This window comes from Pseudonaja textilis, chromosome 3 (assembly GCF_049901715.1).
Source record: "Pseudonaja textilis isolate UNSWEBS1 chromosome 3, rPseTex1.2, whole genome shotgun sequence".
NCBI classification, from domain to species: Eukaryota; Metazoa; Chordata; class Lepidosauria; order Squamata; family Elapidae; genus Pseudonaja; species Pseudonaja textilis.
In genome coordinates, this window is record NC_141992.1 from 172,929,881 (window position 1) to 172,955,743 (window position 25,863).

Below are 25,863 nucleotides of genomic sequence, written 5' to 3' on the forward strand. Positions count from 1 at the left end.
TATTTCAATTCAAGCACTCCCCAAACTTCAATTGTTTCAGGGAGGTTGACAAGTAATCAATTAAATCAAAGGTTTATTTGTCAAACCGTTCAATCGCCAAATGTTATGACAAATAGTGTCGTAGTAGTTTTAGCATAAAAATGGTAATAAAACACTACAAGATGAAATCCAGTTCAATCCACCCTTCTTCCCCCCAACTTCCCCAACTGCTGGTTTCATTTTCACTACATTCAGGATCCCTACAATGGGAATTTCCATTCAATGTTCCAAGTGGCTCCAACTGACCACGTGCAAAGCAACGTGCATAAAAGGCTGCTATATTAAAATAGTAATGATAGAGGTCTCCTTCCACCCTCCTCCCCAAAGCAATATAGCTGTAGAATCTCTGGTTGCTGTTACAGCTCTTCTGTAGAGTTGCTGAACTATTTCCTCCTTCCTGTTGACAACTAACTTAGCCAGAAAGAGGGGTGGGGGAGTAAGGGAATTTCCCAGCATTTCTGCCTGGCCTGACTTCTATGAACGATCTGAGACAAGTCTGTTTTTCTGCTTGGAAGCTGAGCCAAAGCTGTGGGTATTACCTCAACAAAGGACTTTCCTTTTTTCATAGGCACTGCTTGGTGCCCTCCTCCAGGGCATTTCCAGATTAAGCTTTAATTGCACAATAGCCTTTCTCAAACACAGAATTTCATAAAGGGGTCAAATTTCTTTCTTTATTACTTATTTATTCTATCTTTTCGTTGAAAGATTGTGCAGAACATTCCTTCCACTTAACTTATTTTAGAGGGTCAATACAGCTGAAAGAGAATGACCCTATTTTTTTTCAAGGCTCGGGGTACTTTATATTTCTTTCTAGTTTTTCTTCTTCTTTCTAATCTTTCTAGTTCTGTCCAATACCTCCCCACCACCACCATCAGTGCATCACACCAATCCCTGGTGACAACACTTTAAAATATATTCTGGTGTTTCTCCACTTCTTTTTTTTAACTATAAAAGAGAAGCAAAGATGGAGCAGCTATGTAAACTGGCTGGGTATCATGAAAGTTGAAATATTGAAGACTGCAAAGAGCAATGAGAAGAGAAGAATTACAGAATTTGGAAATATTTGCAGTTAATTAATGTCACGTGATACAATATCCTATATTAAATTAATAAAATATGTAATAAAATATGATCTCCTTATTTTATCAATTATATCATCCAAATGGAAATAGAACTCGGTTTCTAATTCTGTACTTTATGGACTTAAAAACTAGCGCAGCCACTTTTCAAAATGAGAAGGGTGGCATCTAAATCTAATAGATACATAAAAATAGAAAATAGTACATCATTTTACAAAACATCATAGATGAGACTGCTTATAAGACCCAAGGCTGTTGTAAATACCTAGGAAAATGCCAAATTTGATAAAGACCGCTGACAGGAATTTCCCAAATACAGGAAAGCAAATAGTTTCCAATTTCCATATGTGAAGAATGCTGACCAGTTGCTCTTTGCTTGGGAATTCCAATTGGGAATATTCAACAATTTGTTTCTAGGGGAAGAATGTCACAATGTCCTATTTTCATAAATTATAGTACATTGATTTACTATAATTAATTAATTTTAAAAATGAATATTAATACAGAACAAAGTTCTCCATGCAGATCTTCTCATGAGGCCATCAAAACCAACCAGGGAGAATCAGCAGACATTGGGAGAACTGAAGCCAAAAGAAAGGGCAAGGAGTATTTTTTTATTTATTTTTTATTTTGTTTGTCAAACATGTACAAGATAACACATATAGGTATGAACATAAACATAAGCAAAGGAAGTACATACAGATAAATGGGGACAGTAGGCACACTGGTACTAGGCAACTGCAGGTACAATGTTATAGAATCACAGGGAGGAAGGGCAGGAGAGAGGGAGGGAAGAGAAGAAGGGAAGGGAAGGAGGGAGACGTTTTATTACCAAACTAGGTAACTTTATCAGTATTTTTATGAGACTCCACACTCTCTCAAGACTGATGGAATTATGGAACAATTGAAAGAGAATTACTTCTCATATTTGAAACTAATTTGTTGTTAATATTGGTTTCTTCTATTTTGGTACCAAATTATAAAGTATAGCTTTTTTTTTTTTTTACAAAACTTCCGCTTTCTTTGAAAAAGCACCCTAACTCGGCATGCTTTCCAGAAATCACCCTTCTCCACTGGCTTCCACATGATTAAAACAAACCACAGGGCAGGACCAAAAACTTCTGCCTCTGTTTATTTGGAAACTAGGTTAGATTCTTTGATCTCAGTAAATATGAAGTAGTTCCTCTTTTCCTCAGAAAGGAACCAGACTAGATCCTGTGGAAACTGTCAAAAAACCAATATTTTATGCCTTCTGCATTAATTAAACTTCATGACCACTTCCCCTCATTGAGGTTTATACACTGAGGTAGGATAGGCTTGAATTTTTGAATAAGACAAAATTTATTTGCTTATTGAGAATTGTCTTAATGTTATATAAACACAGATTAAAGATTATGTGGTTAGCTAACATGAAACACAACCCCGTGAAAAGATAGTGATGCTTCTTAGATAATCTCAATACTTATATATTGTAAAAATAGAAAGACTGGCACAGGACTGCACCATAAAACCTTGCCTATCAACTTTAGCCCAAATAAAACTAAATGAATAAATGATAAATAAAACAAACAAATAAATAAATAAATTAAAACCGCACAAAACTCGATTGCAGGAAATATGACTTCAGCAAGGGTGGTCAGAGTGGTGTGCCTGGAATACTCTACCTGACTCTGTGGTTTCTTCCACTAATCCCTAACACTTTAACCTCAGACTGTCTACTGTTGACCTCACCCCATTCTTAAGAGATCTGTAAGGGGTGTGCATAAGTACACCAATGTGCCTACCGTCCCTGTCCCAATGTTCCCTTTTATTTGTATCTATTTCATGTATTAATAAACATGTTTATATTTATATATATATCATCAAATGCATTGACAAAATAAATTAAAATAAGTAAGAGTTTGTGAGTTCAGATATGTTTCTTCTTGCTTGCCTGCAACTACAGCAATCCTCAACCTACAACAGTTCCAATTAGCGACCGCTCAAAGTTACAAGAGCCCTGACAAAAGTGACTGGTGACTGTTTGTCACACTTAACGACCATCCCCATGGTTACATGATCAAAATTCAGCCGCTTGGCAACTAGTTCATACTTATGACAGTTGCAGTGTACCAGGATGCTGGGATCTACTTTTGTGACCTTCTGACAAGCAACATCAATGGGGAAACCAGATTCACTTAACAGCTGTGTTACTAACTTAACAACTAGTGATTCACTTAGCACTGTGGCAAGAAAGGCTGTAAAATGAGGCAAAATTCACTTAACAAATGTCTCGCTTAGTGACATAAATTGGTGGCCGTAAATCGAGTAGCTTGTATTAGGGGACCGCAGTCCTCTCCAAAGTCAGCTGATGGCTTTCCAGCCAAAGGATCTACTACGTGAATGCTTCCGCCTTAAGCAACTAAAGGGAGGAGAACCGCCAACCCGCAGCGACAATAAGGGGGCGGGCATTAGCCAGACTTTCAAGTCTGTGAGTTTGTGGTCTTCCGGGATACTGTAGGGAGTCGGAAGTTTTGAGAACGCAGCCGAGACACCGCCTTCCTCTCCTCAGAGCTGCCCAACTCTCCGAGTGGGGAGGAGTATCCAGTTCCCCGCGAGAAAACGGGACCCTGGAGAGTTTAGGGCGCCATTGACGCGGGCATCTTCGGCGTCCCTCGTCCTCCGTGTTTTACTACTTCTGCCCGAAACAGAACAGTCGCAAGTGGCCCGATTCGGCTTCCGAACCTTCGAAACCTTGGATCTCTCCCGAGGCCCGCGGTGCCCCAAGGTTCTTTTCCGCCCCTTCGAAGGCCACGCCGTCCTGCGAATCACAAGACCAAAAGCGCAATCCCGTACCTGGCGCAAAGTTCGGTCACCTGTTCCGGGCGAGGAAGTGTGAGAAGGCGCGTCGAGAGGTGGGCGGGAGGAAAGTTTTGGGAAAGGAAAGCTGAGCGGCTCCTAAAAAAAGTTCGCGGAGAATAGATTCTTAAAAAGTTCGCCGGACTCCGGAGAGGAAGAGATGGCGGCCGAGAAAGAACGATTGGGGAATGATATTATGAGCGGCTGGTAGACTTAAGTCGATTGAAGTTCGGGACGTTTCGGAGGAACCGCCGGTGAAGAGCCAGTTAGGAGAGTAGGATGTGATGCGAAGAAAAAAGGTTTGGAAGCGAATCGCGGAAGATCTCTTGGCTGAGATTGTCGGGGGTCGCTGGAAAGGATAGGTGCGCCACGCCGGGCGTCGCCTGGGACCCCTTGCCTGAACTCCCTCGCGAAGGAGGGGCGCGTTTCGGAGAACTGGCCTTAGTTTGATGGCCTCTGACTGCAGCATGAGGACGAACAGCGGAGGCCCCGAGGGCGGGAACGGTGCCAGTTGCTCGCCTTGCAACATCAGCTACACCCTGCCCATCATCTCTTCCAACAAGCTCCCGGACCAGCGCTTCGTCAGCCGCGGGGCCTACGGGACCGTGTCCTCCGCGCGTCACGCGGACTGGAGGATCCCGGTGGCTGTCAAATCCTTGCAGGGCAGCCTGTTAGAAAGGTAACGTTTAGGGCTACGTGCGAATGCCTGCTGGTCGTTGCTAAAATGCTACTGCTGCCCCTCTAAGCCACCCTCCTTTTCCTGCAAGAAATTGCTTTTCCGATCTTTCTGATTTCTCCTTGGGGAAAGCTTATATTCGGGTGTTTTTATATGTGGTTCATATGTGGCATTATATACAGGCAGACCTCTACTAAGAACAGTTCCTTTAGTGGCTGTTTGAAGTTACAGTGGCATTGAAAAATAGTTAGCTATGATCATTTTCACATTTATGATTGTTGCAGCATCCCCATGGTCACGTGATTGACATTTGGATGCTTGACAACTGACTCACATGTATGATGGTTGCAGTTCCTGGCGTCATGTGATCACCTGCAGCCTTCTGACATGCAGGTTCACTTAACTGTGTTACTAATTTTTAACAACTGCAGCGATTCACTTAACAAATGTGGCTAGAAGTCGTGGAAAGGGGCAAGGCTCACTTAACAATTTTCTCACTTAACATTATAAATTTTGGTCTAGATTGTGGCCGTAAGTTGAGGACTCCCTGTACTTAGCCCTGACACCACCCCACCACCCCAAGTTCTTGACATTGGCCACGTGGGCTAAAAATAATGAGTGCTTAAGCGCAAAGCAGTCTGATCTACTACAGGAAATTTAATTTGCACCTTAAGCAAAAGTTTATTAGCATTCTGGTGGTAGATGCTACTGTGTGGATTAGTAAAGTAACTCATAAGGAATCAGGCTGGTAAATAAAAGAGAATATTTGTAGCTTAGGGTTGACATGAGGGATCCTTGGTGCTCTGTGAACTTGCTTGTTTTCTTGCAGACATTTCATTACCCTAACTAGGTAGCATGATCTGTGTGCATGATATTATCTAGTTTGGCTAATGAAATGTCTGCAAGAAAACAGCAAGCTCAAGAGAGCACCAAAGTCTCCTCAGACTGGTAAATTCTGGAAGTTTCTTTCACTTTCTGTTTAGAAAAAAAAGAGGAAACTCTGCAGAGTTTGAGAGGATATTAGCGTGCCTGCAGAGGAAAGCAATATGATTCTGCAATATAGTTTTCGGTGGGATTCTTATAATACTTCTTGCCCCATAATTGCTATTCTGGATTTTTTTATTTGTCTTATTTTGCAAGAGAGAGGAAGGAATGTATTTTTATGTATGCATACATTTCTGTGGGAAAGAAAGGATAGTGCATGCAGTGAAATAAATACTCTTGTAAATGAAGTATATTACATCACAGGCAAACAGTTTTAATTCATATTTTAATTGAGTTAATATAAATATATATTTGCATTCCAAATTTATTCTGGTTTGGTTTATGGTTTCCAGCAGGTAAATAATACCTCTACACATCTTTACAGGTATGTCACAGGGACATATTTTGTGTGGGATGGAATCTCTAGAATTTTAGTTGGCAGGTATCAAATCTAATTGAACAACATAGCATTTGTGTTACCTATTATTTTGGAATGATAAGGGGATGGGATCAAATTCAGTTTATTTTTTCAATAAATCTAATATTAGCTGGTCCTTTGAGAATAAAACTAGTACAGGAACTGTTAGAAGATCCTGCCATATTTTAAAGAGATGGATTTTAAGTGTTGTATCAGAATTCTATAACAGATATTTGAAATAACTCATTGTTTCAATGTTGAAATTAATCATTTCAAGTTCCTAGGCCATTTTGGGACATCTTTGTTTTCAGTTTGCAGCTATCCAATCTGGAATGATAAGTTTTTCTTCATCTTGTCTTTATAAGATCTAGTTTTTATTTTTCAGATCATCCTTGTTGCTTTTCTCGAAACCTATTCTAGATTTCTTAAATTCTTTATGCAATGCATTACCAAAACTGAACATAGCATTCCTGCAGAACAAACTGAAACAATTGCAGCTCATTATTTGGAATGATGTTTCTTTTTTTTTTTTGCAGTCTAAAATTACCTTTGGCATTTTTACAATCTTATCATATCTGATACATTCAGTTTTAATGCTTGTTCCAGGATTTTTTTTTTCAGAATTTCTGTTGTCAAGCCAGATATACCTCTGTCCCATTTACATTCAATTTTGATTGCCTAACTAAGAAAATTGCATTTGTCTCCCTGACTTTCATTCTCTTCTCAGACCATTAATTTACCCTATCAACATTGTTTTGAATTTTCTATATGTATTAGTTATCCCAGCAGTTCTGTTTCAGTCTCAATATTAATAAGTTTTTCTTTACTTGGGTAAGACTGTGGTATTTAAGTCAGTTATTATGTATGAGGAATCACCATTGAAACATGGTGGAATCTGGCATTGAGCTATGCGAGATGGACATAGAGAAAAACATAAAGCAGCCTTGAATTGTTGCTGTTCAGGAAGTGGCCCAGGAGGGACCCTCCCTAATTTCTTTTCAGCATTGATGGTTTATAGTTATGCAGAACATGTTTTGGTCTAGCAAGTTTTGTCTGTACCTGAACATGCAATAAAGAAATTGCTTTGAAGTTTACATATGCTCTTGACTTCCCATGCCTGACATAAGCGCTCTTTCAGTATGATTTTTTTTAGCCAGCTGTGTATCTAGCTAATTGTCATGCCATATAGCGTATTTTAGGTTGTGGTGGCCTAGCGGTTAAAACTCTGGGTCGTCAACTAGAAAATTGGCAGTTCAAGACCCCATACTCTTCCCCAGCTCCTGCCAACCTAGCAATTCACAAACATGCAAATAGATAAATAGGTATCCCTTACAGCATTCCATGCACCTCAGCATACAGTCATACCACCCGCATGATCATGGAAGCATCTTCCAAGATTGTTGGCTCCCTCATCTAGGAAAGAAAGATGAGTACCGTGCCCTAAGGTCAGACATGACTGGGCAGGGGAAACCTTTACCTTTATAGGTATCCTGGGGTACATTGTCAGATATTTTGCTGAAATCAAGATATACTTAAACCTACAGCATTCCCACAATATACAGAGGAACTGTCCAACAACAAGTCTGGCTATTCTTGTCAAAATCTTTGCTGGCTTGTGGTAATACAACCATTGTTTTCAAAATGGTTATACATTTGTAATATATATAATCTTTGTAATTTGCTCTAGTATTTTTTCATGTATTATTGCCAGATCAAGTAATCTTGGCTCCTGGATCCTTATTTTTGCCATATGTAAAAATAGGGAAACCAGTTTTCTTCAGTTGTATGACTTACATTATTACCAAATGTGTTGGTTTGTTTAAAACGTTTATATAGTCACCTATATAACTCTGTATGGCCCTCAATAAAATCATTTTTAAAATAAACTCAATTAAAACAAAAGATATTTTAAGAAGTAAAAACCAAAACTGACACCAATCCATGCAAACATATCATTATCTAATCTTCCAATGCCTAGGGCCAGAAATCAGGTCTTTAAGGCTGTATGGAAAAGCAGAAGGGTGGGGGCCTGCCAAACCTCAGCGGAAAAGATGTTCCATAGGACAGGGGCTGCCAAGGAAACGGCACATTTCCTACTCCCACTGGCGTTCTCTAGCAATTCATAAAAATAATGCATAAATGTTTGGTCGGACCATTCCCCTGACCCTCAGTATTCTAGGATGCAATTCATTTGACTTTAAAGATTTAATCTAAATCTTTAAACTAACTAAAAATAAGGAGTACCTGTATTACCTACTGTATGTTACGTATGTAATGTTCTTCTTTAAGTAATTAGTACAGTGGTCCCCAATCTTTCCACCTCTTGTGGATCCCTGAGCGAATATATTGCTTTTTTTTCCTCCTTCTTCTTATTTTGATCATAATTTGGAAGTCTTTCTTTTGTTCATAGCATTCTCTGCCAGTCTTAACTCCTTCTGAGCTAGAGATTTCCTCACACCACATCGACACTTCCAGGCTTGCTGTAAGCACTCTTTCTTGAGAAGATGGCTCTCTTAAAATCTCTTAAATGTATCCTCTTTTGCTTTAAAATCTCTATAAATGTTTTTGCATATTTTACTAAATATGTTATCCTCCATTTCTTTCCAATTTTATTTTGAGTGTTAAGCTTGTACAGTTGCATTCTTCCAAGCAACTATACGAGCCTAATGTACATGTATATATTTGACTATACATCTAAAAGTTCAGCAAGATGTAGCTTGTGAAAGGTCCTTTTGAATGCTTTGCGTAGCCTTACTTTATTTCTCACCTATCGTGGGTAACTTTTCCTATTTGTCATAGAATTCTACACATGGTTATTCTCAGTTATTCTCAAAATCTCTGCTTTTGAAGTTAGAGATGTTGATTCCATTTCATTCAGGTTTAGTTTTCCTTGAAATCAAGAATGCCAGCATTTCTCCATGTGTTTTTGCTACTTTCACTTTCTCAATTACAATTTCTTTCTTGGTTAATATAAAGTCAGGCACTCCTGGTGTTTTTTGGTTTTCCTATATGGCAGAACTTAACTATCCAAATTGTAACATACCTGACCAGAACACTTTCTAAAATACTACCACATAAGGCATATTAACTAGAAATTACCCCTTTTCAAGACATCTGGTAAAATGCTAATATGTTACCACATTGTCTACATTTCAAAATTGAGTTATAGAAGACTTCTACAAATATTGTCAGAATAGAACTACAGTTTTGAGAAGTAATCTAATATTTGTAAAACTACTTCTCATTAGTACAAGCAAATACAAAAAGGCAAAATCAGTATTACTCCCGATTATATTGTTCAATTACTACACAGACTTGCAGAAATATAAAATTATACATACATGTAAAAATCGTAGGCCAAAAAAGAGAGAGGAGCTTAAGCAAACCAAGGCAGAATCAGTGGGCTGACATTAGCAGAAAAGTTGAATAAAGCATTATGTAAAACAATATAAGGTTAAGGACTGGAATCTTGACAAGATTCATTCTGTATTATGATATATGTTAAAAATCTCATTGTATTCCATATTTATTCATGCTGAATCAGCATAATCAAGGATATTTCCTGTTCAAAATGAACATAAACTTTTATTTGACTTATTTTTGCTATAAATTCCTTAACAAAAATTTTGTGATTCCTTGGCTTATTTCTAAGCTAGCAAGGAGATGTATTCAAAGGCTAGTACACTATAACAACCAACAGTTATCTATAGTTAACTAGCTGATGCATCTTGATGAAGAAGAAAAGGGGCAAGGCTGAACAGTTATGCAATGTAAAAAGAGTAGTAGACAATAAAAAAGCAATCCTATAAATTGAGTACCCAGCCCTGTATAGTACTAATGTTTTGCTTAGTTATGAACTAGGTAGAATAATAATAAAATTGGAAGGGATCATTCTTGCTCAATGCAAAATGGTAACTAATAATATACAATTCACCTGAATGTCCAGTTCCACTTTCCGAAGCTCAGATTAAGTTTTGTGTGTGTATGTGTGTATTTTAACTACACAAGTGTTAATTTTATTTCTGTCATCAGCTGGTCTTTATTTGTTTAATAAATAGAAGTATCACCACTTTTATTTTCAGTATTTCCCCTTAAATCAGTTAATAATTAACAGGAGAGCCAATTTGGTTAGTGGTTAAGACGTTAGGCTAGAACAGTGGTTCCCAACCTTTTTTTCGCCCCGCACCCCTAAAGAAATTTCACTCGAACCTCGCACCCCCTGAAATTTAGACTTTAGGAACTACTGAACGCGTTAAATATATGGTAGGATTGAATCTTTTCAGCTATGTATGTGACAGCCACTAAATAACGATACTTAACTCTCAAATGAAAACAAAGTTAATCCATTGCATAATAAATAAATAAAAATAAATAAAAATTACCTGGACTTTTCTCGCACCTCCTGGAATATCGTCTCGCACCCCCAGGGGGTATGAGCACCCCAGGTTGGGAACCCCTGGGCTAGAAAGTAGTAGTCCACGAATACTAGTCCCACCTTAGGAATGAAATCATCTGGGTAACCTTGTGCTTATTACACTGTCCCAGCCCTAGAAAGAGAGCAGTGACAAACTACTTATGAAATCTTGCCCAGAAAACTGCAGGACCTTGTCCTGGTAGTGGGTAGGAGTCAGAAACTGATTCAAAGACACACAGACTCCTTACTTTCCCTCTTAGTTCCTTATAGTTCTATCTATAGTTCATGAATATACCACAGATAGTTTACTGAACACTTCCTCTTGGGGTAGCTGCTCTTATTTCCAGAGGAGAAGCCACCTTTTGCATTATCATTTAAGACACAGTCATGATTCTGTTAATAAGAAACATGAACTCAATTCTGCCTCTACAAGATGAATCAAAGCACTTGTGGTGGCCTAGGTTTTGCTCATGCTAATAGCAAAATATTTGATTTAAAGAGATGGGAATAGAGCCAAGATATAATCAGTGTATGTGTACCTGGTTACTAAGCACCATAAGGAAACAAATGTCAGGCTGATAAATGTCTGGGGCAAGACACAAGATATATAGGAGCCTTGGTGGTGCAGTGGTTAGAGTGCAGTACTGCAAGCTACTTCTACAATTTGCAATTTGGCAGATGGAATCTCATCAGGCTCGAGGTTGACTCAGCCTTCCATCCTTCCGAGGTGGGTAAAATGAGGACCCAGATTGTTGGGGGCAATATGCTGACTTTGTAAACTGCTTTGAGAAGGCTGTAAAGCACTATAACGTGGTATATAAGTCTAAGTGTTATTGCTATTGCTATATGTGTTATGAAATAACTTGGTAACAAAAGAAAATCACCAATTCATACAGTTTATGCTTCTTTATTTTGGTAGGTATCCAACTCTTTACTTTAAAGTGACATTTTCCCCAATAAAACAAAAGTGATAGAATAAGAATTGAATAATAAAAAAGAATAAATCGAGTAAGAAAAGAATAAAATTCATTTAAAATCAAGCAAGCACAATTTGTGTTTTGAAAAGATCATTATTTACTTGGCTCTAACTCTCTCAGCCATCAGAAAGCTGGTAAGATCTGGCTTTTTCCTTATGTTTTAGACTCGGGATGTTATGCTTTCCCATTCACAAGTTACGTTATTATTTTAATTTTGGGCTAATTTTCTTTTATGCAGACTTTTTTTTTTTTGCAAATGTACTTAAAATGAGCAACCATATACATTTTATAAATAAATAAAGCAGAAAAGGTCACTTGAGCAAATCCTGTCCAATTTAGGTACTGGGCAGGTTTAAACAGTCTTTAATACGGTATTGCAGATCCCTAATATTAAGCATTACCTAAAGTAATTATGAAGGCATGCAACTTCTCTTAATGCAGCATGTGCAAAAATAAGCAGAGGCAGGACTTTTTTTATCAAGTGAGAATATTTAAGTATTAAAACAAGCACCTTAAACCTATATCATAGCTAAAGCACCCATTTTGCTCTTTCACTGTCCCATTCCTGTAGGTAAGGTAAAGGTTCCCCTGCACATGCATGCTAGTCGTTTCCGGCTAGAGTTCTCATCTCCGTTTCTAAGCCGAAGAACCAGCACTGTCCGAAGACGTCTCCTTGGTCATGTGGCCGGCATGACTAAATGCCGAAGGTGCATGGATCGTTGTCACCTTCGCACCAAAGTGGTCCCTATTTTTCTACTTGCATTTTTTTACGTGCTTTAGAACTGCTAGATTGGCAGAAGCTGGGACAAGTAACGGGAGCTCACTCCATTACACAGCACTAGGGATTCGAACCGCTGAACTGCCGACTTTCTGATTGACAACTTCAGCGTCTTAGCCACTGTGTCCCAATCCTATACCTTCCCCAAAATGTAACCTACTGGAATAAGTGTTTGGTGGGGGGGAGACTCTGAAGGCTGAAAACAGGCATAGTTTTGTTTTTTGAGAAGAAAGTTGCAGAGATACATCAAGACTATCAAGATATTCAGTAATGGCAAGTCACTTTTGTATTATTATTAAGAAAACCATGGGGGGGACCTGATGTAGTCATCAGATTCTGAGCTTGTCTTAAGAGAAACTGCCTTTCTGCAAATTTAAACACCCCTTAAAATAAGTGCTAGGTCACTCTGGCTTTCAAATTCCTAGCCAGTTATGAAAAAGGCACATGTAACTTTCTGACCTTTAAGTGGGAACATTTTGGAAGCAATAACCAGCAGACTAGAACCAAAAATAAATAATAACTAGATTTAATCAGAATACAGTATGTATGATTATTCCTATTTACTTTTTTGATTTTCAAAATTGCACTTTAGCAATAACCTTCAGAGATGGTTTACATGGCTGCACCGAAGAGTTGGGTCTACTGGTTTTGCAGTTTTAGGAAGATTATTTGCCTTGTGATAAATTATTAACAGCAAAGCTGTATTCTGAGAAGCCTTTGTGAAGAAATGACAGGATAACCATGTGTGTGACTCACGCATGCTTTTCTCTCAAGCCTGTTGTAAAATGTACAAAAGGGGAACTCCATACACATTTTCCAGACAGTGAGATATGATTTTTGGGAGGAGCAGATGATGCAGATTTCCCTAAAGGAAAAATATTGCTTCCCTCTTGAAATGTGAATAGAATCAGAAACGTAGAAAACTGAGGGCAATTTCCTATATGGATTAGTGTGCCAAGTTTATCATGGTATTGCTTGTCACTTTCTAATGAATAACAAAGCCCACTTCCAATCCAACTCATTGGCTGATTGTTTCTTACTCTCTGTCTATAAATTCCATTTTCACCTCCTATGGATGATATGCATCTTCCTCAATCTTGTGTCCTCTATCAAAGGTCTAGGAGTTTGAAGGTTCTGCTCAGGATCTTAGCTGTCCCTAGCACTGCACTCTTTTGGACAGAGAACTCTATTGTTTTTCATGGAATCTGTTGGAGCAACTGTCCTAGTTTGGAGTCATAGTCTCAAGTGTTCCTACCATCACTGGGACCACTTTGGCCTTTACTTTCCACTTTCCTTTGCTTTCTAGTTCCTCCTTGGTACTTTTCCTTCTTCTCATACTTCTTCTTGATGTTGCTGTAATTGGGCACTGCTCTATCACCACCGCTGTCTTCTGATGAGTGGCTGGATAATATAGCATACGTTATAATGCCACTTTTGATGTGGGATTCTTGGATTCAACTCCTGGCTGATACCTATCTTACCAATGGGGATCCTTGGGCAAAAGCTCCCTAACGCTTCACCTACCTATCTCAAAAGTGTGATGTGAAGAAAAAGTGTCAGTCCAGCTCAGACATCAACTGATAAGAAGGTCCTTGATAGATGTTGGGGAACTAGGACAATTTGATGATAAAATCTAAGACATTGCCCAGATTTTTTTTTCTCACATATTACACATACACACACACATACAGAGAGACGGGGAGGGGAGAAAATAAGTGTAATTTATTTGAATGTAATCAAAACATCTGCTCATACTGTAGTTTAAGTTTCTCCCAAAAATATCTCCAAACAAACATAGGTAATATAAAGGAGCTGTGGTCCTGTATATAAAGGACCAGGCTGAGGGAGAGGTCAAATGTCATCAGTTTCCAGTCCATTTGTGCCTACAGGAGATCTAAGTCCAGCCACCTTAAATTCCATTGACTCTTATCTACTGCCAATTTGCTTTGACTGTTAATAGTTCAGATTCTTGTAGTGAGCTTAAGCTTTCAATAAAACTTTAAATTCATTTGAACTGCCTGGATTTCCTGATTTCTTGTGCAGGCTATATTTCAAGCTTCAGTTGAAAAGAATCAAAAAAGCATTTCTGAAGCATCACCCTTCATAGTCTAGTCCTGTGATGGCAAAGCAGCATGCAGAGCTATCTCTAGGCACACGAGCCAGCCCCCGTTGTTCTTGCAGATTCCAGCATGCCAGCCAGCTGGTCTTCACGTGCACACATGTGCCCCGCCAGCTGGTCTTCATGCATGTATGCACACCAGAAACTGGCTACTCTTCCAGTTTCCAGCACACACACTCATACTTGCTCCCATTTTGGCATTCGGTGCCGAAAAAGTTCACCGTCACTGGTCTAGTCTCTACTTATTGATTTCCCTTTGGTGGAAATGTTTTTGTAAAAGATATACGGTACCTTTACCATTTTTAATAGACATGATATCTTAATTAAGAAGTGCCATTTTAATATCTCCTTAATTTCAGTGTAAGATTCCTTTTTTGTTTTTTCCCAGTTCTTTATCATAGTAACTTTCGTAGCCTACTAACATTCCTGGCACAGTTCCAAATGTATCCACCAGCACAGCCTTATCATCTCTGATCCTTCAATCTAATGCATATAGTTCTAAACCAGGACTGTGAAACTCGCAGCCCGTGCACACACTGGCCACACCCATACCTGGTTTAGCAAAGGGGGAAGTCGTGATACATCATGTGACAATGCCGTGATGCTGCACGTTTGACACACCTGTTCTAAATGCATTACTACTTTGTCTTGAGTCTTATATGTTACTGTTTTCTAAATTACAAAGCTCTAGTTTTGAGGATTGTACTCAGCTCCCCTATTACACAATGGCACAACCACACCAGCTTTGTAGCAATTAATAATTCAATTATTGTGCCTAGACTGGGAAAAATGCAAACTACCAGTAGAAGGCAGCAAAGATGATTCTCTTTGCTGTATCTGTTCGTCATCTTGATTCTGCAGCCCAAATATGGTCATCATATCAGATGAATTGGAGACATGAAATGACTATCGGAAGATAATTATAATTTGGATGCCTTTATTAGAACCAAAATTCTAGTTCTCACAAAGAAGAGGCACTAAGTTTTCATCACAGAAACAAGATGCAGATATCTTGTATGTACCCTTCGGCATTATGTCAAATAAAACTAGTTATCCCTAACTTTTTTTTAATGATCATTAATATTTAGTTTGCAGCCGGCTTGTTTCAATAAAACAGACAATAGTTGGAAATACAAAAAAGAAGCTAACATTTTCAAACAGCACTTTTATTCACACCTAAAATGGAAGCAGAAATTCATGTTATGATTTGGTCCCAGTTTAAAATTCTAAATTCCCTTGATGTCTGAACAAACTTGCTAGGACTGATTTTAAGGTAAAAATGTATAAATCTGTAGGAAATATAGTTTGCTATACTCCAAAGAATGACGAACAAAAGTAAGACTATCTTCAAAATGAAAATCCTTGGAAAAGAATTGAAAACAACTGTATATTTTGACTTAGATGCAAAGACAAAGGACACATTTAAATAAATTAATATGTAAACAAGCCTTTCATTATTTTCCTTTAACCTTGTCTTTCCACAATGTACATTTTAAGTACTATTACCTGGAAGATAAGTAAATCTGACTATTGTTTTGCCATTTATTCTTATAGTGAGAGAGACAGTCTCTTAAAAGAAGCTGAAATTTTACATCAGGCAAGGTTCAGTTACATTCTGCCAATTTTGGGAATTTGCAATGAACCTCAGTTTCTGGGTATTGTGACAGAATATATGCCTAATGGATCACTGAACCAACTTTTATATGAGGTAAGTATGCACAATTGTAGCAAGCATATAGAGATACTTTATTAATTTTAAAATATGGAAACCCTAACTTATATTTGCTGGGGAATTCTGGGAATTGAAGTGCACATATTTTCTTCTGAAGCTGAGAAACACTGAGTTAACTTAATGCATCAGAAAGAAGAAGAGCACATGTTCTAACCAGTGTTGTGTCTTAGTCCAGAAATTTGAGAACAAGTTCCCCATCTTCATGCATTGATATGGAATGAAAAGTGCTTTTAGGGAATCTCTAAAAAGCTACTGAATATAGCCATTCTCCAGAACATATCATTTTTTTTCTTTATTATGTTCAAAACATTGTTATAGATTGAGAATGAATGTGAAATAGTTTTTGTTGTGCAATTAATTTTATTAATTTTTAATTGGAAGTTTTAATTATTGTGTACGTAAATAAACTGGGCAATTGGTAAAGGATAAAGGTGTTAACCTAGTTGAGGTCAGTTCTTGGTGATTTAAGGAAGACGTCTTCAGGTTATCTTGACAATAGCAATGGTAATAGCACTTAGAGTTATATTCCGCTCCACAGTGTTTTATAGCACTCTCTGGTCAGTTTACAATGTCAACATATTTCTCCGAACAAGTTGAGTCCTCATTTTACTGATCTCAGAAAGATAGAAGGCTGAGTCAACCTTCAGCTATTTAGGTTCGAACTCCTGACTGTGGGCAAAATTTGCTGACCAGAGAGTGCTACATTTTATCCATAGTATCCCATTACATAGCCCATCCCATCCTGTCAATCAGGGAGAAATTATGATGAAGGCCTTGTCAGCTAAAGAATTCTGACTGCTAGAGTCCAAAAAAGAGCCTTCTCTGTGTTGGCCTTGGAACATTCTCCCCGCCCCACGTGAGGTAGACCCCAATTCTCCTGGCCTTTTGCAAAGGTTGGAAAACATGGCTCTACTGCTTTGCTTGGAGCTCACAGAGACACACATAGCTGTGGGGCTGGTTAGTGCCCTGAAAAGATCTCCCCACCTTTTAATTAACTTTTAACATTTTAATCATCCTTGTACAGCACTCAGAGTCTGTCTGTGAGGGAGATGGGTGGTTTTAAAATTTAATAAATAAATACATAAGCCGGTAGATCAGCTAGTTTCAAGATGCTCTTTCAACCGTTCCAGTCTGTCTCTCTGTATCGCCATGTGTTGTGTTCTTCCTCTCTTCTAAATAGAAAAACATCTATCCCGACATTGCTTGGTCACTCAGGTATCGCATTTTGTATGAAATTGCTTTGGGAGTAAATTATCTTCACAACCTGAGTCCTCCACTCATGCACCATGATTTGAAGACCCAGAATATTTTACTTGACAGTGAGTTCCATGTTAAGGTAAGGCTGGGCTCTTCTACAGAGAAGAAGTGGAAAAATTAGGGGTAGAAACTTTACAGTACAGAGAAAAATCTTGCACATAAGTGAGATAAGACAGATCAATGTTGAGAAGAGATGGACAGCACAAAAAATCAGAGAGAAAGAGATAAGACACGAGCATTTTACACTTGAAGTATCCCGAGTCCTACTTCCTAAAATTATGCCAAGTTTTACCAGAAGTCCTTTGAAGCTGTTCCACTGCTAAATCCTTTGAAAATGAAAAGGAGAAAGCTATAATTACAATTTTATTTCAGTTAGATTTGTACTGAATATTCCCAAATTCTTTGCCAATTTAAAGAATTTTGCCAATTTAAAAACAATCCGCTTAATTGACTATATATTCAAGTAGTTTATTTTTTAATCCAGTTTTCCTAGTTTTATTGTTTGAGTGAAACCTTATAGTCATCTAGCTCAGTTCCCTGCTCAGTGTGGTACAGAGGCATCTGCAGCAGATGGCAAGCACAATATCATGTCTTTGAACCCTTGTCTCTTTTTTATATATTCACTATGCATGAGTGAAATCTACTAACTACCCTAACAAGCAACTTCAGCCACTGTTTGAAAACCTCCATTGAGGGGAATCCCCCATTGTTCTAGCCCTGGGGTGTCCAACCTTGGCAACTTTAAAACTTGTGGACTTCAACTCCCAGAATTCCTCAGCCAGCTTTGCTGGCTGAGGAATTCTGGGAGTTGAATCCACAAGTCTTAAAGTTGTCAAGGTTGGACACCCCTGTTCTAGCCTATTCCACTGTTTAACAGCTCTTATCAGAAAACTCCTCCTAATAATGTTGATCTCCTTTCTTTTAATTTTAACCTGTTAATCCTAGTCCTCCCCTTGAATTTCAACAGAGATCAGTTTCCATCTTCTTTTCTACATATCATATTTTTAGAAGTTTGCAAATTTATTAAATTTCCTTTCAATTTTCTAATTCATTTGTGTGATTGATATACAGAAAAACAATATTGTGTCTTAGAAGACAATTGCATTGCTCAGATTTATGTCTTAAAAGGGAAGTAAAAATCACCACTTACTGAATGAGAACTTTAAGAAGGCTTGTGGTGACCATGATTCTAGTTTTATAACATAAAACATTGCTGTTGGTAAATTTGAACTCTGCTCAAGGTTAGTCTAATGACTTAAAAGTATGTCTAGTAAAGCAAGTGGCATATTTTGTGTGTGTGTGTGTGTGTTTGTGTACACACACACACACACACACATGTGATGCTGGCAATTTCCATATTACCTAGCTTAACAAATTCTCACAAAAAGTATTTTATGGTTTCATTCTTTAATCAGTCAGTCCCTTTTGTTTTCTGATCTGCCTGCCATTTCTTCCTCACCTTTTTGAAATAATTGTTGCAATTTAAAGGTTTTGTTAAAAAAATAAGCTGCTTCTCATAAAAGGAGCCTTTCTTTGACCAAAGTAGATATTTTTAATGGGCCTAAGCCTTTGTGTCTCTGAGCTGCACATGGTGACCTGAGCTTCTTTTCCGTCTTTCAGATTGCAGATTTTGGTTTATCAAAGTGGCGCATGGTGTCCATGTCACTTTCAAAAGGAGATAAATCAATGTCTGAGGGAGGGACCATCATTTACATACCACCTGAATGTTATGATACCAGCAAAATATGTTCAAGTGTAAAGCATGATATATACAGGTATATTATTCTATTATGGTTTTTCAGAACAGCGTGTGCTTATTTTTTAAAATTTAAAAAATTAGCCATATTGGGCATTACAAATAACATATGTAAAATGCAGTGAGATTTAAAGGCCCAAAATGTTGTATACTTTGGTGTCTCAGTCTGCATAGAAATACTTCATACTTCTTTTTGGAGGTTTAGGACAGCATTTTTTTCATTAGGAAGATTGTTTTCTTAGTGGTGTTTCTGATCAGCTATGTATTATTTGGTATATATTTCTTTTCTTTTCTTGTTCAATAGCAGTCAGCAAAACCAATGCACTTTTGTATCTGGTATTTGCCAGTCAGTTTCATTAAATTTTTAAAGTGCCTCTAGAGACAATTTAAGAATGGGTTCCTGTATACAATTATGACTTTGCCATCCTGTTATGTCTTGCAATATGCAAGCTTTTTTCATGCATGCCTTCTCTCAGGCTTTGTATTGTACACATGCTTGGAAAATTCATCCCTAAGTTTCAAATAGCACACACACACACCTGCATCTTATTGTGAAATAGGGTCACAAAAATGTTAATCCAAACTTATTATTACTAGCCTCTTGAAAGGAACATTTTAACCCTTTTTAGGTTACTTAAAGCAACTCAAGCATTTTTAATTTAGTGAAAAGCTACCCTTCAGAGAATTTTTGCAGGAGTATTAACTAACAATGTGTAAGTCAAGGTATAGAGTTTACATATTTCATTAAGGACTTTGACTTCCAGTGTTTTGTGCATGCATATTGTACCCTATGGTTATTATTAAGTGTTGTTGTGCCTTATGATTCTTGACAAATGTATTTTTTACGTACACTGAGAGCATTTGCACCAAGACAAATTCCTTGTGTGTCCAATCACACTTGGCCAATAAAGAATTCTATTATGCATCTATTACTATTATATTAGCAACAATGATACCTATCCAAAGACTACATCCAGCTCTCACAATAACCTCTGATTTGCTGAAAGAACTGCTTTATCTTCTCTTTCAACACAGTTTCCTGCATATTTTCAAAAACATTGCTTTCATTTTAAATAAAGAAAAGTTTAATCCTAGGCATTTGGATGTATGTTCATCTTAATCACATGTTCTTGAAAAAAGTCAGCTTCTGATTTTAAGATGCCGTATCTTGTATGGAAGGACTTTTTGCTAAATGTATACAAAAAGGGGATGTATTCAATAAAATATAGATGTGAAAACTTCCAAAGATTCTTTTATGGCTACATAAGAATAGAATTAGCATGGAAATCTAAAATGTACTCTATTTAATTTCTAGTAGGTGAGGGATATACTGATACAAGAATGCAATTGATATAATTAATATTTAAATAACATTTGAAAAAGTATCCTTGTATTTGTATTAGGTGTAATAGGTCTATTTTATGTATGTATATATATGTGTATGTGTGTGTGTGTGTATGTATGTATGTATGTATGTATGTATTTACACAAATGTTGAATATAAAAAGAAATTACTGTGTTTTTAAGATACCAAAGGTATTTGTCCCAACTAGTCACTGAGAATATTTCGAACACTAATATCCTTGCTTTGTTGTTGGGTTGGGACGTAGATTTCCCACAAAACAAGAGTAACTGGGATATTTTCATTTTACTGAGATTATTTTGCCTTGGGGAAAAATAGCAAATATAAAAATACATACTAAGATGCATTTTTGTTTGTAACAGCTATGCCATTATTATGTGGGAAGTGATGTCAAGAAAAAAACCATTTGAAGGTCAGATTTTTGTCTTTATCTAATTCTGTTAAAGAATAGCTGAGTTAAAATAACCTGTTAAAATTTAGATTAATGTAGAATAGTATTTTTAAAGACCATTGTTTCCCCTTTGTCTTAAGCTTATATTGTATTATACTATTGTATTGTAATAAAAATACCACATATTGCAGAATATTAGTACGAAGGGCAGGATAATTATTTTGCATTTAAAATTTCTAAATTAGGTTAGATCACAATATTATTTAAAATATGAATTTATTACTTATGTTTCAATTTCTAAAATTGGAAGAAATACACATATATATTTCTAAGACATGCATGTATTGACTTTTGCAGACGTTATACATTACTTGCAAATTATGTTTAGCATGTCACAAGGGAAGCGTCCAGATGTTGGGGAAGAGACTTTGCCCCTTGATATTCCTTACCGAGAATTGGTGGTGTCTTTAATGGAATCTGCTTGGGCACCCAATCCAGAGGAAAGACCATCTTTTTCAAGTGAGTTTCTCTATATGACAGCTAATTCAGAAGCTCTGGCTACACTCTGCTGTTGTATATTTGTTGCACTTGCTGAAGTGCTTCTCTTGCTCCCCTATCAACTCTATGGAGGAAAAGCCACACTAGAACACCATGTTCAAGACTGTTCAACGGCTGGAAGCATCTCAGGTATTACTTGGGATTGCTTTTATTTGTCTATTAAAGTTATTAAGTATAACTTGCATTGGCCTTTAAGCTTTATTTTACCATTATAAAAATAGGTAGGTAGGTCTTTTCCATCACCTGGATGGGATTCAATGGCTGGATTCAATGGACAAAGAAGCTTTGGTGGAACATTAGCCAACACCTTGTTAAAACAGCTGTGCTTTTTCCTGGAGTCACATGGCCACACTTTCCATTCCAAACAGACAAAAATACATGTTGTGGGCCAATGCTCGGTCCATGACCAATAAAATCCTGAAGCACCTTTTCCCCTTAAACATTGTAATCCTGTACAGGCTTGTTGACTAAGGGGAAATGTCCACCTAATAGGTAGCCCTGTATTTATTTTGTGATTCAATTGCAGAAGGAAGTTTTGAGATTATCAATTCATTGAAAGTTGCTCAGTCAAGCAAGTCTTCCTTGTGCCTTTTTAAACCATCAGTGGGGTTATGGTTACTCTTTTTCCCATTTTACAGCTGAATTGCAAAACTGAGACAGTTGCTAGACATGGAGGAATAAAAACGGTAACTCTCCAAGCATGTGAGCATGAGTGAAGGACCTCTTCTTGAACCTTTAAAGCAATCAGATCTTAGTCCCATGTGGCTGCTGTCTCTGCACAGCCCTGCTGTGCAGAACTGAGATAGAAAGTCTGTGGCTAATTTTATGATGGTTCGTTTGTAAAATTGTTTAGTTAGTGCTTTAGAACAACCCAAACAGTAACACAACCATCCAATAATAATGGATACATTTGTACTAATCAGATATCTGGTATGGATTCAGAAAGCCATTGATGTCACAACTAATACTATATTATCATAGTCAATTTATATAATTTTTTAATATTTAAATTTAAATAGGGTGAATACATAGAAAGCAATCTGGTTGCTTCCTTGGGTAAAGGTAGTCCTTAACATACAACCATAATGGAGTCTGCTGATGACAGTGATATATCGCAGTGGTCATAAAAAGAGTCATTCATTTGACTTTTTTGCAGCAGTCATTAAGGAAACAAAGGTTCACTATGGGTGCAGTTTTGCCAAAATCTGGAAGCAAGTTCCAGTTTTCAGCAAAACCATTGTAAAATACAACTGCAAATGACGCTCCAGTAACGGCCATAAATGCAACCGTGTTGTTGAGTGCTCGAAGTTCAATCGTGTGACTAACTTTTATTTCACATCCAAGTCATAAGTCCCTTTTTTCGGGTCGGTCATTAATTCAACAGTTGCTAAGCAGCTGATTGTAAATTAAGGACTACTTATATTCATGTATTTTATATTGGCATACAAGTCAGAAAAGTTCTAGTGTCAGTATTCTAGACTTAGAAACGGCTAGAACAATTTTTATATGAATACTCAGTTTTGCTCAGTATTTCTATTTATAGAATAGCAAAGAATAGATTGAAAGATGGACTTTTCTTGACAATTAAAAAAAAGCAGCAGATAATACATGTTTCCAGTGTATTAGGGAGGTTCTCACACCCTCCAGGCATTTACTTGCATATGTATAGGCATTCCAAATTGATGAAAAATGGAACCTTGGTTTTCTTCTCTTCCCAATTTTCATGCATTTAGCTGATTGAGAGGCTTTCTGCAATTGTATGAATAGAAATAGAGCTGTCTGTATGATCTGGGCCCTTGGTTTTAGGCACCTAAAGCGTAAAAATCTGTTCTTAAATGTGAAAATATGTGTTTGAATGGGAGGGTTGCTTCTGTATTGTAGCCTGATTATCCAATTTCACTGGAGTGACTGAAAAGAGTGAACGTGTCAATATGATTCTACCCATACTCTGCAGCATACCTAAAGCATGTTATATGTTTGTTGCATGCAAATTCTTAACCCTGATATTTCCTGGTTTCTGTTCTGGCTATGTGCTCAGCAAACTGTCCATGGCAGTTATTCAGTACTGAAAGGCTCTTAAAATCATACCAAGATTGTAGATTGTGATTTGGTGTGTTCATTCAGTATTTTTTCTTTTTTTTTTTTATTAAGAGGGAAAACTCTAAAAGTCATCTTTTAAATTATAACATCAGAAGCCTTAACCTTGTTTTTTGTTCAGTTTTGGTGAAACTAAATAATAATAATAATTTGGTGAATTTCTTAAGATTTAAGAGATTTAAATCTCTTGCCAACATTTTCTTTGTTTGAGTAAGCAGGTTTCAGAATATGATATGACAGGACATTTTTCTGGAAAGTTTTGAAATCAAAAACATTTGATTTCTTAACTTCTATGTTAAGTCACTTTAGTCTGAATCAGTTATAAGCAAGGTCCATGCAATAATTTCAGTTTAGTTCATGTAGTATCTGAAATAATGCATTATCACATTGTAATATAAGTTTATCGGAACATACTTAATTTTAACCAGCATTAAGCACTCACTAAAATAGTAATTATGTGAAATAATGTTAACACTACAGTTCCAAGACATGCAATGCAATATTCCTATTCTCACAAGAATATCTAAACAGAGTAAGCTTGAAGAAATGGAGGATGAAGGAAGAGAAAACAAGCTATAGTTGCCACTGTGATCATCCAGTGCGCTATCTTTGGAATGCCTTCATGTTGCCTCTAGGACTGCTTGTATGATGGAGATTCATTTTACCTTATTTGTGAAAATCTTCGAGATGATGATACAGTTCACACAGGTGGGGTCTGGCAGGTTATAGGTTCATCCTGTTCAATTGGACTGGGGAAGGGAGTGGGGAGGGAGAGATAGGAGACACAACATGGCTGGGATTGTAATTCTGTTAATACCAAAGTTTAAGTAAAGTTTGGTGAACCTGAAAGCAATGTTTCAAGCGAAATATACACACTGTTTACTTATGTAACATGTCAACTCACAATATTAAAAACAAACAAACACAGTAAGATAAGCAAAATAATAAGATAAATGATAAATAAATAAAGCACTCCATAAGAAAAATAAGCAAAACGGCAAATCTGTGTGACTGTTTAACACAATAATATATAACATATCTACAAGGAATTCAATTCATCCTACCCTAAGGCCTGGGAGAACATTAAGGCTTTCTGGAGTCCAAATCTCTTAGGGTAATTGTGTTAAAATGTCAAACAACTAATAGACATTAATTGTTCCCTATCTGTTGGATATATAAGATGTATTACTATCTAGTTTTATCCAGGAATAGTTGGTTTTGACATCCTTCAAATTGGCCTTAGAGAGTATGCTTTAAAATATTTTTCAGGAATGTAATTTCCATAATTTAAACTTTCTGTTAAGAGACCTAATAGTGAGTATCTTTGTTTAGGGTGCTTAATAGATCTTGAATCTGTGATGAGGACCTTTGAAGAGATACCTATGCTTGAAGCAGTAATAGATTTAAAGAGGGCCAAAGTAAGTGCTCATATTATAATCTATTATGAATAGAAATTATTCCCCAAAAGAAAGTGGCTATCCATGTATCTGAAGTTGGAATTCTCATACTATTAACCATATGCAGACGTTCGCTTGCCCAGTCTGAATTATATACTAAGATATATGGGAGCTTATGGGATCATAAGACCATGGAGATATTTATAATCAGAAAACTACCCTGGTGGGGTACCTGATTACAGATAGAACTGTAAGCATGTTTAGCTAAAGAGATATACTGTCCATTTGTCCCAAAGGTGCTTTTTCAAGAGGCAATGTGACTTTCTTGTTTTTCTTTGAAGACACTTTGCTTCTCATCCAAGAAACCTCAGAATCTTCTTGGATGAGAAGCAAAACATCTTCAAAGAAAAACCAGAAAGTCTGGTTGCCTCTTGAAAAAGCACCTTTGGGACAACTATGACCTAGATGACTGAGAATCTCCATAGACATCCTGTCCATTTCCTTATGTATTGTTTATTTTTGTTATATTTCAATATATTTATATAATATAAAAATTATAAATTATAGTTTATTTATAAAATAAATTCTATGTATTGCTGTGTTAAACAATAAAAATCTTTGCAAGCAGTTGGCTGTACGTGAGTGAGCACATATCCCAAATTGTGTTCTCCCACATACCCTTACTCAGATGCAGGATTCTTGGGTATTTTGTCTCATAATTATGCTTCGATTTCATAACACCGTTTTGTTTTATGCCAATGTCTCCTTCAGGAACACTATGAGTGGAGTTGTGTTCATTTGCCTAACAAGATATCCAATGATGAATCAATGTCTTTAAATATACCACTGAACACTAGTATACAACAGGTAAAACATTTTTTCTATTATTATCATAAACATCTTAATATGGTTAAACTATTTTTTTGCCAAAGATTAGTGCTCAGTTTTGTAGAGAGTCAGAAAAAATACATGATTATTTCATTTGTAAAC

General features: G+C 36.9%; 1 protein-coding gene across 2 annotated transcripts in view; it reads left to right on the forward strand.

The window, feature by feature from the left end:
- The first annotated feature begins 2,129 nt into the window (after window positions 1-2,129).
- RIPK2 (receptor interacting serine/threonine kinase 2) overlaps window positions 2,130-25,863 on the forward strand; it is a 28,702-nt gene continuing 4,968 nt past the window's right edge. Inside the window, exons 1-8 of one of the 2 annotated variants that reach the window (XM_087931487.1) lie at window positions 2,130-4,635; window positions 15,877-16,030; window positions 17,235-17,390; window positions 18,932-19,086; window positions 20,793-20,842; window positions 21,179-21,359; window positions 24,807-24,894; window positions 25,645-25,740. In XM_087931487.1, the coding sequence (XP_087787613.1) occupies window positions 4,406-4,635; window positions 15,877-16,030; window positions 17,235-17,390; window positions 18,932-19,086; window positions 20,793-20,842; window positions 21,179-21,359; window positions 24,807-24,894; window positions 25,645-25,740 (1,110 nt within the window). In that variant the 5' untranslated portion in view covers window positions 2,130-4,405. The remainder of the gene's footprint in view (window positions 4,636-15,876; window positions 16,031-17,234; window positions 17,391-18,931; window positions 19,087-20,792; window positions 20,843-21,178; window positions 21,360-24,806; window positions 24,895-25,644; window positions 25,741-25,863) is intronic. The other variant, XM_026706004.2, reaches the window with a different exon arrangement.